The sequence below is a fragment of the Capsicum annuum genome, chromosome 3 (assembly GCF_002878395.1).
Source record: "Capsicum annuum cultivar UCD-10X-F1 chromosome 3, UCD10Xv1.1, whole genome shotgun sequence".
NCBI lineage: Eukaryota > Viridiplantae > Streptophyta > Magnoliopsida > Solanales > Solanaceae > Capsicum > Capsicum annuum.
In genome coordinates this window covers 238,502,044-238,519,498 of record NC_061113.1, presented here as the reverse complement: position 1 = coordinate 238,519,498, position 17,455 = coordinate 238,502,044, and the positions used below count along the sequence as shown (strand labels likewise).

Sequence of the window (17,455 nt, the reverse complement as noted above, 5' to 3'; positions counted from 1 at the left end):
GATTAAAAAAAATAATTAATAATATATCTAATTTATCATAGTACTTCTATTAAATGATGTTTATATTTTAATTTGAAGAAAAAATAATTAATATAAAAGATAAAATATGAAAAAAAAATTATATTTTGTTGATTAATAAAAAAAGATAAGTAAAATAAGAAATGAAATTAGAAAATTTGAGAAAAGAAAACATGATCAAATTATTCTTTAAATTTCAATTACATTAAAATAAAATAAATTAACTCCGTAATGAGCTCGAGAACTATTGGCGGCTTTTAGTACTTTAATATTGCTCCTTTAATTTTCAAAACAAACGCCCACCTGGCCACCGTCTTTTGTTTCCTTTTTTTTTCCCCGGTTAATTCATTCCTTTTCTCCCTCCTCTTAATTAATTCTTCATTTCAGTTGCACACACCCAATATCAAACCTACTACCCAATTTCCCCAAACAAACAATGTCTCCATTTCCATTTCCATTTCACACACTCCAAATCCTCCATTAATCTTCTTCTTCTTCTTCTTCTTGTTCTGCTCCTCCTCACTGAATTCCATATGACTGAACCATTCACTAATTCCAATTCCGACGCTTGGCAACATCTTCTCCGGCGAATGTTGCCGGCCGGAGCTCCGTTACCGGATGAAGAACAACTCGACTACTCCATCGCCGTTGAGTATAAAGGTCCGCCGTTGGATTTTCCTGTTCCTTTAGTTGATCCACTGTCTTCTACTTCCCAAATTGCCCTTCATAAACCTCCGAAATTCCGTAAAGTGTCCTCTGTTCAGTCCAAATTTGCTTTGCACATGAAGAGAGACAGTAGTGGAAGCGGAAGTGGAAGTTCGAGTTCGCTTTCAAGGCTACGTATCAATTCCAGTTCGGAATCTGAAGGTAAAATTCCGATGGATCAGTCGCTTTCGGACTTGAATAATAGCGGTAATGTTCCGGTTTTTGATACGGATGAGAATGCTGGGAATGAATATGAAAATGATGATAATGATCAGTGTGGTGATGTAGATAGAAATGAGTGTAATTTGCCGTTGCCGGTAGGGGACAAAGATGGAAAAAATGGGAGTTTAGGGGTTAAGGTTAGGGTTCGGGTGTGTAGCAGGTGTGGGAAGAAGAATAGGTTAAGGGAGAGAGAGTTTTGCATTGTGTGTGGTGCTAGGTACTGTAGAAACTGTTTGCTTAAGGCTATGGGATCAATGCCGGAGGGTAGGAAATGTGTGGGATGTATAGGAGAGCCTATCAATGAGGCTAATAGAGAGAAATTGGGTAAGTGTTCGCGTTTGTTGGCGAAAGTGTGCAATCCATTGGAAGTCAAACAGATAATGAAGGCGGAGAGTGAGTGTTTGGCGAACCAAATTCAACCTGAGCAGGTGTGGGTCAATGGAAGGCCATTACGGGAGGAAGAATTGGTAGACTTGCTCGGATGTGCAATGCCACCACAGAAATTGAGACCTGGAAAGTACTGGTATGACAAGGATTCAGGGCTGTGGGGAAAGGTGAGCACTGAGCCGTTTTTATTGTGCTTTTGTGAATTTGCATAGATACTATTATGTGATTGATTTGTGGAATTTGTTGGTATTTTATTTTACATGTTTTTCTTATTTCAGGAGGGAGAGAAGCCAGATAAGATAATAAGTTCAAAACTGAATGTGGGTGGTAAGCTTCAGATTGATGCTAGTAAAGGAAATACAAAAGTGTACATCAATGGCCGTGAGATTACAAAGGTTGAGTTCAGGGTTCTGAAGGTAAAGTAAATTTGGATACTGGATTATTCAGAACTTCCTGGTGCATGTGTTTGTTCCATTTGAACATGTGATTAGATATTCAGTTCATTTGAGTGTATGTTAAGAAATTCTCTCTAAAGTTAGTTCATCACATATTGGATCATTCTATCATGGATTTCATGTTTTTACCTTCAGTCGATTTTCCTTGTTGATTAGAGATTCTGAAATTGATTGATCAACAGATGTTATTGTTGTTTCTGTAGTGTGTATACATTTCGAAATTTATTTATTATTATCACTTATTTTGTGAGGCACAGAAGCTTGACATGTGATTATGTGCTTGAAGAGTGTTGTTGTTGATGGAAGGTTTAAGATTGTGTTATGAAATGGACTGACATGAACCAGGAAAACTGCAAGCCTGCAACTTTAAGTGATGCAGTTGAAGTAGCACCTTTTTAGTTGTCGTAGAAAGCGAGAGAGGCTGGAGAGTTTGAACTTATTTTAGGCTTACCCTCCCACTCATTGCATTACCAAAGCTAGGCGTCATCTTTCTTAAAGAGTTTCTACATTTTCCATGTTGAAGAATGCACTTTGAGTTGATGATATACTAATTAATTTTGCTCAAACAAATATTTCCTATACAACTCCCCTGAATTAGGGGTTTTGAGATGTTCGATACTGGATTCTTGGGTTCAATTGCATCTGGAAATCAATTGAGAAAAAAATTATAGAGATGATGGTGTCTTATAAGAATGGAAAAACCTATCTACCTGTGCTGAAAGCTTTCCTCTTTTTTTCAGTTAGCCAAGGTTCAGTGTCAACGAGGTACTCACTTTTGGGTATACGAGGATGGATCCTATGAGGAAGAAGGTCAAAATAACATTAGAGGAAACATATGGGGAAAGGTTCTATCGCAATCCTTCTAAGTAAAATTCTCCAATTGAGTGCAATTATGATCTTTTAAAATGATTTCTCTTTACATTTTAATTAGTTACAACTATATTTTTTGTTAGGCAGGCATCTACTCGTTTCATTTGTTCATTGTTTTCATTGCCTGTTCCACCTGGAAATATTCACGGGCCAAAAGAAGATACAACTGCTTTTTCAGGTGGGCCTATACCTGAGTATTTGGAGCATGGTAGAGTACAGAAACTTTTGTTGTTTGGGTTGGAAGGATCCGGGACAAGCACCATTTTTAAGCAGGTCTGCCTACATGATTATATATCTTCAATTATTTAGTTATGTTGGTGGGAAATTTCTTGATAAGAAGCTTGCAGTTTTCTATGATGCTCTTCAAGCGAGGGCCTTTCTTCATTACTCATAATATATCAGATAGCTTATTTGAGAAGAATGCTTAAAACTGTGGATTTTTGTTCTTGTTCCTTTTTTTTTAAAGGAAAATCAGTACTACTACTGTTTTTTAAAATCATGTTAAAAGTTGGTAATTGCATTTATCGTCATTCATGTCATTAATTTTTTGAGACTAAAAATTTGTAGAATATACACACTGTCACGGGCTCATTTTTCACTGTGTCAGCGGCACACAATTTTGCCCGTGCGGTGCCTATGGTTCCCCCGACTATGGGCCAGCCTTCCTCTTTTCTCAGGTTTTTAGCACGATCCTGTGCCTGTGGGAAGCTCACCTTAGAGGTTTGCTCCCTTTGGTGCTGCTCTATCAACATGTCGGCTGACATGGCCAACGTATAAGCAACTCTTATGGCGCACTTTCAATTCTTGGATCTCATCCATAAGCGCTTCCGGGGATGGCTACGTACATACTCATCCCTCGCCTGGGCCTGAGCATCGCTATCGCGTGCACAGTCCTATCCTCAAGCTTGACATTGCCTCGTGCATGTGCACTTGGCCTTTGCCTTTCCCGAGTAGGGCAACCTTCAATCCTTGGCCTTTGTCTCAAGCATCTTCCTTAGTCATGCCCTCTCATGTCTTATGGCATAACCAAACCTAGCCCACGCAACTTGTATCAAACTTGCACGACACGGCGTCGCCTCACAACTGCGCGTCTAGGCCAACAGACCCATGCTTGCTTGGTTGAACCTTGGCCAAGCTCACAAGTAAGCTCACGAGTCTCTTCGGGAGAGTATCTCGATTGCTCTATCGGCTTGGAGGTGTTCTTCCATCATTTAGACAGCCCGCGGGGCATGTCGGTTCATATAGCCAACCTCTAGCCTTATCGGGGCGCCCAACGCTGGTCCACCCGACTCTGCGTTCCCCATAGGGTTCCCGAGCCCTATGAGTACCTTGCTCATTCCTTTGACATACTAAGGCAGGCCCTTGAGGTTGTCCATCAAGGCAGCACACTTGGGTCGGCCATCTGCCACATACCCGAGGGAGGCTGGTAGGCTGTCACCATGTATACCCCTATATATGCTTAAAATAAATAATCCCAATGTCTGGCACTAGACATCATTTTGCCCGAGAATCATATTGGGGCTTAGACTGTCCATCCGACCTCCGAATTGGGTGCCGTTTGTTCCTACTCCTTTCTCTTGACTTCCTTCACACCTCCATGAAGTTTCATCCCATTCCCATACTCATGGAACGAGTTATGGCCTTCGGACCAATCCGCAAATTACAACAATGCCACTGGACCTTGGCCAAGTCAAGTCCCTATCCAAACGGACTCCAAATGACCCCAAATTTGGTAAGCATACATAAGCTACCCTTAATATCATCTCCTTAAACCGGAATCCTTAGATTCCACTTGTAACTCAAAATGGCACGGCGCTGATATCGAACACCGCACACGATCCTCACCATGCCTCCACCCCCTTGGGCTCACACCAAGCCCTCATCAAATCACCTTGGCACTCTTAGGACATGTGATGCAACATATATAGATGCTTGTTGCCTCTTGTTATGCCCCTTTGCCTTGTCTTCAACTTCAGCTCATTCCTTCAGCACATGCCGCCTGCATAGATGACAGGGGTGCGGCCTAGTTGGCCCGCACAGTCTAGCCGGTTGACAAGCCCCAAAACTTTGGGGCGTCACACACACACTGAAACCGACTCTTTCACTTTCAATCCGAAATTCTAACTAAAAGCGCCTTCCTTCTTACTTGGTAAATTGCTCTAATTGATTTTCTTTTTGAGTTTTCCTTTCAACGGTTCATATCTTGGTGGATCATATGGAGTACTATTTAGGGAACATTTTCATTCTAGTGGAACACAGACAAATTTTAATGGTTTATAGTAAGTTGCTTCTGTGATTTTCCTGCATAACTACTATGTTCGAACCTGGAAACTGCTTATTTGCTACTGTTATAAAACCATGTAATTTTTTCTCATGATTATTTCTTAATCAGTTGTGTCCTCCACTTCTTTCAATACAACAGGTGAAGTTTATGTCTAAAAGCAAATTCACAGTTGACGAGGTACAGAATATCAAGCTTACGATTCAAAGTAACATCTATAAATACCTTAGTGTTTTACTTGAGGGTCGAGAGCACTTTGAGGAGGAAGCATTGAGGGACAAGAAAACTTCTGATTTGGAGGCAGAAAATGTTGCACCAGGTATTCCAGACGCTCCCTGATTGTTGAACCTCACCAGACTTGAGTTGAACCCATGCTGGATTCGTGTAATCCTTATTTATTTTTGAGTTGACAAAATAAAGTCTTGCAAAGCACAGCTCCTTCTAATAAATAACAACAACGTACCCAGTGTATTCCCACCTAGTGGGTCTGGGGAGGTTAAATTGTACGTAGTCCATAGCACCACCTGCGGAGAAATAGAGAGGTTTTTTCCGTCTTCCGATAGACCCCCAGATCAAGACACTCCTTCTAATAAATAACGAAGCAAATTGTTAAATGCATTGTGTTAGAAATGACAAGTAGAAGGAGGGCATGTGCAGAAAAAACTTTTCCTGCAGGCTGCATGCTTATAATGAGAAAGTTAAGTTTGTTTTGTTTTTGATTTAACTCTGTAGTACACATGATGGGAAGACTGGGTTTGAGGTCTGGTTTATATATTTTCATCCTTGTTATGTTCTTGAAGGATGGGTTAGGACCCTTATTTAATGTCAAAATTGGCTTGTCATGGGTTGACCAATGGACAGGGGCGGCTCAACCCTCTGGAAAAAAAGGCGGTCGCCTAAGACCACTAAAATTTGAGGGCCTCATTTTTCTAGTAATAATAAATTATAAATTTTAAAAAATATATTAAATACTATTTATAGAAAAAATAATTTTTTTATATTAAAAAGTTTAGATAGAGTTTGATATATCTAGTCCAGAATACTATGTGTCAAGAGATAAATGCATTGACTTTATTATTAATTTTAAAAAAATTATTAGAAGAAATCGATCATATAATTTTAAAAATAGACTTTATAAAATTAGTTATTTTTTCTCAAAAATGTAAGGCCTTCGTTAGATTTTGGCCTAAGGCCACGGATTCGCTTGAGCCGCCCCTGCCAATGGATTCTAGGTGGTGGTTTTTCACAATCCTCAAAGGGCTAGTAAATTAGCATATTCCTTAAGCAAAGCATTAAATGAATCATCCTACTCCTTTTTTAACTTAAGTTGTCCAATGTTTTGAGCAAACATTACTATAAAGACGGTTTCACTGACTCCTTCTGTCCATATATATACAGATATATAAAATACAGACTCATTACATATCTGTCTGTGTTGTGTGAGCTGCTTATTGCACAATGACATCTTCTCCTTGATGGCTATATCATGTGGGCAATATCTTAATGTTTATTGTTTTATGGATACTGTAAAGTTAATTCAGGTGAAACAGGAACTGATGGGAGCAGGCGCTGCATCTACTCAATCAATCAAAGAGTAAAACATTTTTCTGATTGGTTGTTGGAAATCATAGCTATGGGAGAATTGGATGCTTTCTTCCCTGCTGCTACACGTGAATATGCTCCAGTCGTAGATGAGATCTGGAGAGACCCTGCCATCCAGGAAACATACAAGAGAAGGGGTGAACTGCATTTTCTTCCTGATACTGCTAACTATTTCCTGGATCAGGTATACCTTGTGTAATACTATGATTTTACTTTGTGCTCCGTACAATGGCATTTGCACCTATTGGATAGCATTTAGTTTAGGGGTGGAAATTTGAGACTAGATACTTAAAGTGGACATGGAGTAAGGTCTTAAGTATATGTTAAATGCATTTGGATGAAAATGAGTAAACATTGTTAAAATATTTGTTAGGATGTAAAGGGGATCACATTCGAATATGTGATGTAAATGAATCATTTGGTATGATGAAGGAAATTGACGAGTGAATACATTTGCAAGTGGCCCGGTATTAGTACACCTCGTTTTGAATTGCTGAGTAACCAAATAAAAGTAGTTTATGCTAAATCAAGTTACAATGCATAAATTTAAGAAATCAATATATGACATCTAGCTGTTAGATACATAATTTATTTGGGTTGATGTTTTTATAACTTGATTTTATCTTGAGGAATGAAAGCTGATAATGCATGGTTTTCGACTATTAATAGCATCAGGAATTTACCTAGTAATTTTAATTTATGATTTTCTTGCCAAACAGAAGTGACATGTATTATAGCTTTCACTACTATATATAATGTCAAAGCAAGTTAGGGTGCCCTTCACAGGAAGGTCCAGATCATACCCTTTAATAATAACAATATTTCCTGTAATTATAGAGTCGATGCGTTTACAGCAAAATCACTTCAGTTAACAGGTCATGCCAAGTTTATGGTTTTTACTGCTCATTTTATTATGACGTTAAGCGAACATGGCTTAATTTGACCGATTGTACTGAAGTTTTACAGCCTCTATCCTGTATGTTGGAAACGTGCACCATTTGCTTCTTGATTGATTTGATGAATACTTAGTTAATCAGTAATTGGACTGATTTCGCAAGAGGAGTTATCTACAACATCAAATAGAAGGCCTATATTTATACTGCTTGCTTTAGCGACAGATCATGGGCTTTATGACCATATTTTATGATTACTTTATGATTTCTGTATTTCCTGGTTTTCAATGGTAAGCTGCATCATAGGTTACCTCCGTGAGATCCGTTAGTGTAACATGTGTCAGATGTTGTAGGCGTAGATAAAAGAAAATATTCCTTCCAAGCTCTCTATGTTTATCTTGTAGTTTCTAAAATAGAATTCTTCAAGCATGTCTGCATTCTATATAACCTAGATTGCTATCAAATATCCTGTGCTACAGCACTTTCATTTTCTCAAAAGAGTAGGATTCAAGTACAATGGCCTCTTTGATACTCTTGGCGTTCATTTGGGTTAAAGACAAGCTATGAAGGGATTATAATTTAAGGATTAGAAATGCAGGGATCGTAATGCATGGATTAGTTAGTAGTGAAGAGATTGATAATACAAAGATTGGCAGTGAAGGGATTAGTAATACAAAGATTGTAATGTGGGGATTATTTCGTGCTGGATATCTGGTTTGTTGGGAATATACCATGTTTAACTTGATGTGTTTGCTTTTTATACAAAATAAAAGTTTTGGAGGAGAAAAAAGATGATAAGTTAGAAGGGTCTTGTCATTCTAATTGTTTAATCCATGTACGGATACCCACAATCTTATTCCACATTCTACCATGCACAATAAGACATAGATTCTAAGTGTCTTGTCATTCTAATTGTTTAATCCATGTACTGATACCCACAATCTTATTCCACATTCTATGCTGCACAATAATACATATTCCTGCATAACTTATATTGTTACGTGAATAAGGAAAAAGATGAGAAACATGGATGACTTGTACCGAATTACTGGAAAAGTATAAATGCTTTCACACCAACAAGAAAAACAGCAAGCTCAAGTCTGTTTTTCTTGAATGCTCCCACATCTTTGCTGAAGTTCTGTAGCTTGTCAATGATAGAGAGCCCATGTAATATGTGGTGTTGCAGAAGCACTGTAAACTAATTCTGGAAGTAAATGAGAATGCGGCTTTTAAATTGGGTTGACAGATGAAAATATGTAGCCCACATATTGTGTAAGTCAAAAAATGTAGCTTATATTGTGTAGGCATAAACACTGAATTACATGATAACGGGCTAAACAACTACGAGTCATCATCAAAGAAAGTATTACATATCTATAAAGTCTACTTAGGTTTGAAATGGTTGTTGTAAGTACATTTCTTCAGAGATTATCTTCAAACCTAATGTGCTAAAAATATTCTCATTGTCAGTGCTATTGATATTTTAAGGGTTTTGTAAATTTATTTTTGGTTCTGTAATTGCTCGCTAGATGTTTGCTAACCTTTTATATTCATCTTTGATAATGCTTTTTTGTAGACTTTAGCTTTGTCTCTGCTAGTCAATGTGTTATCTTACTTTTGTCAGGCCCTCGAGATATCTAGTAATGAGTATGAACCTTCAGAAAAGGACATTTTATATGCTGAAGGGGTGACTCCTAGCAATGGACTTGCTTCTCTCGAATTCTCATTTGATGATCACAGCCCCATGTCTGAGATCTATGGCGACGACTTAGAAAGTCAACCTTCTTGGACCAAGTAACTCTTTTTGCATGGCTATTGGTTTGGTAAAATTTGACTTGTATGGATTGCTGCTCAGTAACCATTTGCTTTCTTCTTTCCATCTTCCTTTAGGTATCAATTGATCCGTATCAGCTCCAAGGGAGTCCATGATAGTGGCAAATGGCTTGAAATGTTTGAAGATGTCAAAGTGGTTGTCTTTTGTGTGGCCTTGAGTGACTATGACCTGGCATGGACACGAAATGATGGTACCTCAGAAAATAAAATGTTGGCAATCAGAGATGTATTTGAGAGTTTAGTTACACATAGTAGTTTTGAGGATGCTTCTTTCGTGCTCCTCCTAAATAAATATGATCGCTTTGAGGACAAAATCAACCAAGTTCCTTTGACAGTCTGTGATTGGTTTCATGACTTTAGACCTTTCAGACATCGACAAAACAATCAAGCCCTGGCAAATCAAGCATATTATTATGTTGCTGTGAAGTTCAAACAGCTCTATGCTTCAATCACAGGCAAAAAGCTTTTTGTCTGGCCAACCAGGGCACTTGAACGTACATCTGTTGAGGAAGCATTTAGATATATACGGGAAATTCTAATGTGGGACGAAGAGAAGAAAAGGATGTATCGCATGACCGAGGATGATTCCTTCTCCAGTACAGAAACCGATTTTACTCCTTGAGTGCAGCAAAACTGACATTGGTCCTCATGTTGAAGGAAGAATGAGATATCAGTCTTGTCAATTGGTTTTCTCATAAAAATCTGCAGTCCTTGTGCCTTCTATTGGCTCGACAAAAGAAAGTATAGCATTTTCTTTTAATGATTCATTTCATTTGAATAGATTTTTTAGCAGATTCGATGAATGGAGTGATGGATGATGATTTGATCCTTAGAGTTTCTTGTACCTTGTAAAATATAGAGCAGGCTTTGGACTCTCTCTTTTCTTGTAAATGTCTCAGATATTTGAGTTATAAATGAAGATTAATTTTCCCTTTGCATTGGTGTGGGTTCACATTTGACCTTCTTGCAGATATATATAAAAAGGAAATACAAATATTTCAAGATACAAATATCTAATTCACTGTAATATTACTACTATAAAGTATTTTACACCTAGTATTCTCTTAATAAAATTGTGTTAGATCGATCAATTTTTTTTCGTCCCAACATGACATTACTCTAGTATTACTTGATGTAACTATACAAGAAACCTGAGAAGATGAAAGAAGATAGTACAATTGTATATAGGTGATTGTGGTAGCACCACTTACATTTATGTTTTTAGAATTAAAAAGAACCACCTCGTGGAGGAGGAAGACACAAAAACCTAAGAACACATCGAATATGAAAAATGTATCACTGTAAAGAACATGTAGGATGCCAGTAGATGGCAGTATCAAAGCGAAACACGAGATTCATATCACATTACAAAGTCTTTAAAAGGCTCACACTAGGCACCGCTACGCTACAACTAGACTCGAATACTAGTGGAACGAGCTGCAGCCTAGAAGACCTACTCGTCTTTGAGTCTCTTTTCCACCTCCTCAATGCTCTGAATCTCCTTGTAGTACTTGCAGACACGATAGATACACCTATACCCATATAAAAAGCACTTTGTTTATGAACTGAAAACAGATTGCTTAGCATCAATATATAGAAGTTTCCCAAGGGATTATGCATATGTACCAGTAGAGGAGGCATGCTGCTACACACAGAATAGCGTTTCTTTGAGCCTTGTAGATCTGCATAAAATTAGGGAGACTGAAGAAGTTATACGCAGCAAAAACATAACAGCATATGTATTTTGTTGTCTCCTGAGCTGCTGTATCGTTTCACATAAATAGGATAAAACACGAGTGAAGACAAGTGCAACTGATGCTTCAAATGTGATATCAGTACATTCAAGCTATTGGTGAAGGGGTTACTTGGAATAATGTCTCTCGGAACCAATCTGTGAGAGGAACAGGAAAAGCCTAAAATGACATTCCATAGGCTGTGGTTTTTCATATATCTACAACAACATACCTAGTGCAATCCCACAAGTGATGTCTGGAGAGGGTGGTGTGTCCATAGATCTTAACCCTACCTTGTGAAGGGTAGAGAGACTAACCCTCGGCTCAAGGAAAGCATATCATTTCAGAGCAGATTTGCAAAAGGAAATACAGTAGTGAATGGTTTCTCATGCATCTGAACTTGATATTTTGAAGGATCAGGGATCAGGTAGATTATATTGCTAGACAGAACTTAATATTTGGATTCAGATCCACCGAAGTAGATCTAATGCAATTGATCCATGGATGCAGATAGATGAAATAAAAAGTGATACACCCACCCACCCACCCACAACTCAATTTATATATTAACTCTAAAACAAAAAAGGGAGAGATGCTACCGCCTGAAACAACCATGTAAATTCATCCTTGGACTAATCATTCATGTGTTTCAGCTGGACAGGCCTTTATGAAGCATGTTTAACGCAGGATAATCTAAGTAAAAGGAAGATTCTCATTGTTACTATATGTTACACGTGCCAGCAGAACTTTTAGTCAAGTGACTTATTCCTCCACTGTAAAGTGACTTCAGAAATATGGAATATGTTTTTCTCTATATTTGGACTAAGCTTGGTAATACGACAGAGCACTAAAGAAGCAGTTGAAGGGTGGTGTACTTGGAGAGTTGGTAAAGCCATCAAACAAGTATGGAAATGATCCCTGCAAGCATTTTTTGGTGTGTCCCGACAGAAAAGAATAGGCGATGATTTAATGGTCTATCAACTCCAATACAATTCCTTTAAGGCTAGATTTTAGTTTATTAATATAGCTGGCATAATGACTCACCAGTAGATTCCCCTAAAACTTTTTAGACTTTGTTAGTTCTATGGTCTTGTCATAGTTATGAATAGCAGCTAACAGTATTTTTGCTTGCATAACTTTTGTAATTTATGCATCTACTTGATGCCACTCATGAAATCAATTATTACTTCATCAAAAAACTAAATCAATGAAGTGTAGGAGTCTTCTCAACAACAAGAAAATAGACGAGTGGCTAAAAAGGCAGATTCACCCACTAAGAAGTTGAAAGGGAAAAAAAAAAAGAAAAATGAAAAAACATCCATCCAAACAAAGTGCTTCATTGACCTTTGAGTTAAAAAAGGATTCATTCTGCCTAGATGCATTTACACAGACATCAAGTTGATAAAGTAATTTAATGACTTCCCTTAATTGGACAAGAACAAATGACAACAAATTATGGTTTCTCCCGTTGTTTCCTTCAATTTGTCAGCAAAATACTGAATTTTCAATTTTAAGTTACCCTTCTCAAAAAGAAAAAAAAAAAAATGAAATTTCTATTTTTCAAAGCTATTAAAATTCCTCTCGCCAGTTGGCTCATATTTTCATCATGACTTATTGTGCACATGGTGCTCCAGTTTTTGTGTCACCATAGTTGGCACCAGTACAACACCTAATAAGTTCGTGTGAAAACCATGAAGAAGAAGACAAACTTACGCTACTTTCTCTTTAACGTCACTTGTTATTTCGATTGATGGGAGCTACCAAACACCAATTTTACATATTATCTTAGTTTTATCATACCGACGCTCTTTTTACTAATTCAGTGTAGAAGTGTCAACGTGATGGATATTGGTTAGTAGAGTGGGATATGCGTTGCATTTGGTTTAAGTAATTTGGATGCTTCAACTTCTACCAACCATCCGGTGCTAGTCGTAGTCAATTCCAATTTGAAGAACAGCATTTTCGACAAGTCAATATAGATGATGAATCATTCACTCCTTATTTTCTTCTTTAAAAATATAAATCAGCAACTATCTTCCGACCTAAAAAGGTATTTTCCCTTTACTCATATCCTTATAGCCATCTTCCACAATTTGTCCTTTCCTCTTTATAATAAATCTAACGTCCTTCCCAAATTAGACACCTCAAAAAAAACAAATGTCTGACTTAACATAACCAAGTCTACGAAACATAGTTACCAACCAAATGTCAGCACAATTCTATATCTCTATCCAGTTCTAGAAGAAATAAATGATGGTCAAACGGAGTGAAACTTGGTGGGGTGGACCTAGCCTATAAAGTAACGATTCATGCAAACACAGTAGCTTTTGTTCAGTTTTGGTATTTGTGTTAAGAAATCTATAAAATATTTGACGGTGAATTCAAATGTCGGCATAATTCTATATCTCTATCCAACAACATACCAAGTGAAATCCCATGGGTGGGATCTAGAAAAAACAAATGATAGTCGAATAGAGTGAAACTTGGATGGGGTGGACCTAGCCTTAACCTATAAGATATAGATTCACGTAAACCCAATAGCTTTTGTTCAGATTCTGTATTAGTATTAAGAAATCTATAAAATATTTGACCATGAATTCGATTGTTATTCTATATTAACTTGAGATTGAGATGGTTTGGTGTCAGTGAAGGATAAAATGCGGGAAGTGAGGTTGAGATGGTTTGGTCATGTGATGAGAAGGGGCACGGATGCCCTAGTTCGTAGGTGTGAGAGGCTGGCCTTGGATGGTTTCAGTGGAGGATAAAATGCGGGAAGTGAGGTTGAAATGGTTTGGTCATGTGATGAGAAGGGGCACGGATGCCCCAGTTCGTAGGTGTGAGAGGCTGGCCTTGGATGGTTTCAAGCGGGATAGGGGTAGACCGAAGAAATACTGGAGAGAAGTGATTAGACGTGACATGGAGTTGTTGCAGTTGACTGAGGATATGACCCTGGATAGGAAGATATGGAGGAAAAGCATTAGGATAGAGGGCTAAAGGGGTGGATGAGTCGTAGTCAGTAATTAGGTGGATTTTGGTGTACTTTTTTCTTTTTTTCTTTTTGTGGATGTCGTACCTGTGTTTTTTAATCTTGTTCTATGCCTTGCATGCTTCTGTATACTGCCTCTTATCTTGAGCCGGGGTCTATCGGAAACAGCCTATCTACCTCTTTTGAGGTAGTGGTATGGACTGCGTACACTCTACCCTCCCCAGACCCCACTATGTGGGAATATACTGGGTTTGTTGTTGTTGTTGTATTAACTTGAGATCATTATAAGAACCCATAAACTTCAAATCCTGGATCAAACTTGACCCTGTGGACAAATCTATTGACCCCACGAAAGAAAACGTAAGTGTCAGGCTTTTGAATAGAATGGAGTGTAAAGCAACACACATTAATCAAAAAGAGGATGGAAAATCCTATGTTGCTTGGACTCTTCAAAAGTATCAATGGGTGTGTGTTGGATTCTCCAAAAGGAGTGCGGCATCAAAAGTGAAGTCTGCATAACTTAGTAAACTCTACATAATTCCATGGTGTAATCTTTCTTCCGTGTCAATTAAAGTGCAAGGAACACCATGATAACAACAACAACATACACCGTGTAATCCCACAAGTGGAGTTTGGGAGGGTGGATATACACAGATCTTACCCCTAGCTCGTAGAGATGGAGCGGCTATTTCCAATGACATTCAGCTTACATGAAAGGATCACATAATGAGAATTTCTCAGATTTCTAGGTCTTACTAATTCTCTTTCAAGTTTGAGGCAGACGCTATACCTAAAAACAAGTTCATAAAATTAGAAAATACAAATGCAATCAACTCGTGTCCATCAGTGCTCAAATTCTACCCACCAGACCGAATGCTAATTCTCAAGTTCCTATAAAATTCATCAATTTAACAGTTGAACCAAAAATAGAACGAAAGAGAAAAAATTACCGATCTCTCGTAGCGGTCTCTCTCAGCAGCAGTACAGATCTCACCAGTACACATCAACCGATGCTCATTCTTCCAATATATATCTAAACATCAAACACAAAATTAACCAAAAAAAAAACAACAACAACGCAGAAACTGTCAACAATCCTCCAGATTACAGATTAGTCAGACCAAAAATATAGAAAAATAAAAGTGTCATAAACACAAAATTAACCAAAAATAACAACGGAGAAACAGTCAACAATCCTCCAGATTAGAGGTTAATCAGACCAAATATATAGAAAAATAAAAGTGTCATCGCAGAAACTGTCAACAATACTCCAGATTACAGATTAATCAGACCAAAAATATAGAAAAAATAAAAAAGTATCATAAGTGTACGCACCAAGGAGCTGAAAACCGGCAAAGGGTATTATGAACAGTGAAGGCTGAAGGGTAAGTGAAATTAGTGAAACGAAACGATTTTTGAGTGCTTTTGGATATGGCAATGTTAGCAGAATAGCTAAGGCTGCCTCTGCCGCCACAACGTATGTCAATATCATCCACTGCAACGCCATTTTTCTCTCTGAATTTTTGTTGCTTTTCTTCTTTTTATGTTGTGATTTCACACAAGAGGAGTATTTCTTAATTGACAAGGTTGAAGCAAGAAGGTTCTTTTGCTTTTAACCAGTGTTAAAATGTGAAATTACTGATTTGTCCCACTTTGTGATATTAGGAGTGTGGGAATTTTTATTTATTGAAAAAGTCTTTGTCGTGAAGGCACCTGGCAGTTTCTTTTATTTACCGAAAATATATATAGATGCAAGAAATATGGGTTGTTTATTTCCATTTTTATAGTATAAATCAGCTACTCCTTTTGTTTATTTTTATTTTTAGTTGTAGTATTTCAAATAGATTTTTACTTTCTTATCATTATTCAACATTAATTATTTGTTTTATATGTTATCATTAGGAAACAACCTTTCTAGCGGTATGAACTGCGTGCATTCTACACCCCATTTTATGAAAATACATCAAATCTGTTGTTGTTGTATATTTTATCATTAGCATTAAATATTTATGTTTTAAATAATAAATGGAGTGAGTATTCCGTTTCCACTGCTTTCTCAATTTGAATTTTCCCAACAATACTTTTTTCTTTTCAAAATTCCAACTTTTTGTGTATTTTTTTTGGGATTGTATATAAGCTATTTTTATGATTTATCCTAATCTCAAAGGAAAAAAGGGCCGGGGACGGGGGGCCGGGGGGGAGGGGGTCTGCTAATTGTTAAGGAAGATGTGTATAATGAATTGTTTAATTAATATTTTCTTTTTTAATTTTCACTGGTTCACTACAGTGAAAATAGACGTCTAACAATACTTGTTCAATTTAAAAAATCAAATGATTATTTACTCATATATGCCTATTTTATCCTTAGTATTAAATGCTATTCATAATGCAATGTATTTCTCAAAACACTAAATTCATTATATTCAAGAGATAATATGGTAAATTTATCCCTATCATTTGCTATTTCTTAAGTTATGTACTAAGTCAATAGTGAACAACTATTATTGAACGGTGAAAGTATATATCGTGCAAATTCATGTATAATCTGTGTGACTAGTAAGAAAAAATGCATAATGAAGCACCGGAGGAAGTTTAAGAAATAAGTAGTTGCAGCTCTATGGGGTGCAATGGTATATTATGTTTGAAAAGCTTGAAATTGAAAACGGTTTAGAGGTGTTTGTAGATAGAATAGAGCATCTTTAACATACAAAGAGAGCTATTAGAAGTAGAGTTTTTTGACAGAAATTTTTATTAGTAGAGTGTTCGAGTTCTGGGGAGCCTAATTGATCATAGCAACCTTCCTAGAAGGGGGTTATGAGATTGGGTGTCTTTATTTTGTAAGTTCTTATTTATTTAATGGTAATTTTTATATTCGTTGCAAAAAAAAAAAAAAGAAATGTGACACACTAATTTAGACACAAAAAGGCACATTGTCTTCCTCAAAATTTTTCCACCCCCCTCGGCGCGCCCCCCCCCCCCCCCGCCCCCCAACCGGGTTCACCCTCTCATAGGAGATTCAAAATTTAGAAATAAAGTCTTTATTGTTTGTTTGTTGTTCAAATTTTGTGGAAATCGATCTTTGTGTTAGACTCTTAAAACTTTTAAAATTGAATTTGTGATGGTTGAGTGGGAAAAAAATAATCTATATGAGAAACATAACACTTGAATACTCAAAACTAAAAGGAAAATGAAAAAAAAAATTCAACAACAAAAAATAAATTATAACTTTACCTACTTTAACAATTTTCACCATAATTGAGATGCAAAATATTTGAACAAAATTAATTCTTGTCTAATAAAATCAATGCAGTCATGGATTAATTATTGCACGAAAGGATAAACCAATTGTTTTGTGGAGAACTCACAAATATGTGTCTACTTTGATAATAGACCACAGAGGTATAAAAATTAATTGGATTTAAGCCATGGATCTAATTGAATTTTTTTGATTGAATTTAAGAAGAGATAAT

The 17,455-nt window shown here is 37.0% G+C and overlaps 2 protein-coding genes across 4 annotated transcripts; one reads left to right on the top strand and one right to left on the bottom strand.

Annotated features, from left to right (window-relative positions):
* Positions 1-315: 315 nt before the first annotated feature.
* Positions 316-10,204, top strand: LOC107862850 (extra-large guanine nucleotide-binding protein 3). 3 transcript variants are annotated; one of them, XM_016708550.2, is made up of 8 exons: positions 316-1,499; positions 1,611-1,748; positions 2,528-2,632; positions 2,745-2,930; positions 5,080-5,257; positions 6,480-6,724; positions 9,058-9,227; positions 9,324-10,204. In XM_016708550.2, exons 1-8 carry the CDS (start codon positions 552-554, stop codon positions 9,886-9,888), a joined length of 2,535 nt encoding a protein of 844 aa, XP_016564036.1. In that variant the 5' UTR covers positions 316-551; the 3' UTR covers positions 9,889-10,204. The 3 variants fall into 3 exon arrangements, with proteins under 3 accessions (XP_016564036.1, XP_016564035.1, XP_047265534.1); XM_016708549.2 differs by having other exon boundaries at positions 6,471-6,724; XM_047409578.1 differs by having other exon boundaries at positions 322-1,499; positions 6,489-6,724.
* Positions 10,205-10,426: 222 nt separating this feature from the next.
* Positions 10,427-15,707, bottom strand: LOC107862851. The gene is made up of 4 exons (XM_016708551.2): positions 15,321-15,707; positions 14,936-15,018; positions 10,893-10,948; positions 10,427-10,798 (listed from the first exon to the last, which is right to left on the bottom strand). Exons 1-4 carry the CDS (start codon positions 15,490-15,492, stop codon positions 10,720-10,722), a joined length of 390 nt encoding a protein of 129 aa, XP_016564037.1. The 5' UTR covers positions 15,493-15,707; the 3' UTR covers positions 10,427-10,719.
* Between the last annotated feature and the right edge of the window lie 1,748 nt (positions 15,708-17,455).

Coding starts and splice junctions, on each gene's coding strand:
- LOC107862851 (XM_016708551.2), bottom strand. CDS start 15,492: ATGGCGTTGCAGTGGATGATATTGACATACGTTGTGGCGGCAGAGGCA. Junction 15,019..15,320: donor TGCCGGTTTTCAGCTCCTTG/GTGCGTACACTT, acceptor TTTGATGTTTAG/ATATATATTGGAAGAATGAG. Junction 10,799..10,892: donor GCAGCATGCCTCCTCTACTG/GTACATATGCAT, acceptor ATATGGGTATAG/GTGTATCTATCGTGTCTGCA.
- LOC107862850 (XM_016708549.2), top strand. CDS start 552: ATGACTGAACCATTCACTAATTCCAATTCCGACGCTTGGCAACATCTT. Junction 2,633..2,744: donor GAGGAAACATATGGGGAAAG/GTTCTATCGCAA, acceptor TTTGTTAGGCAG/GCATCTACTCGTTTCATTTG. Junction 5,258..6,470: donor GGCAGAAAATGTTGCACCAG/GTATTCCAGACG, acceptor GATACTGTAAAG/TTAATTCAGGTGAAACAGGA.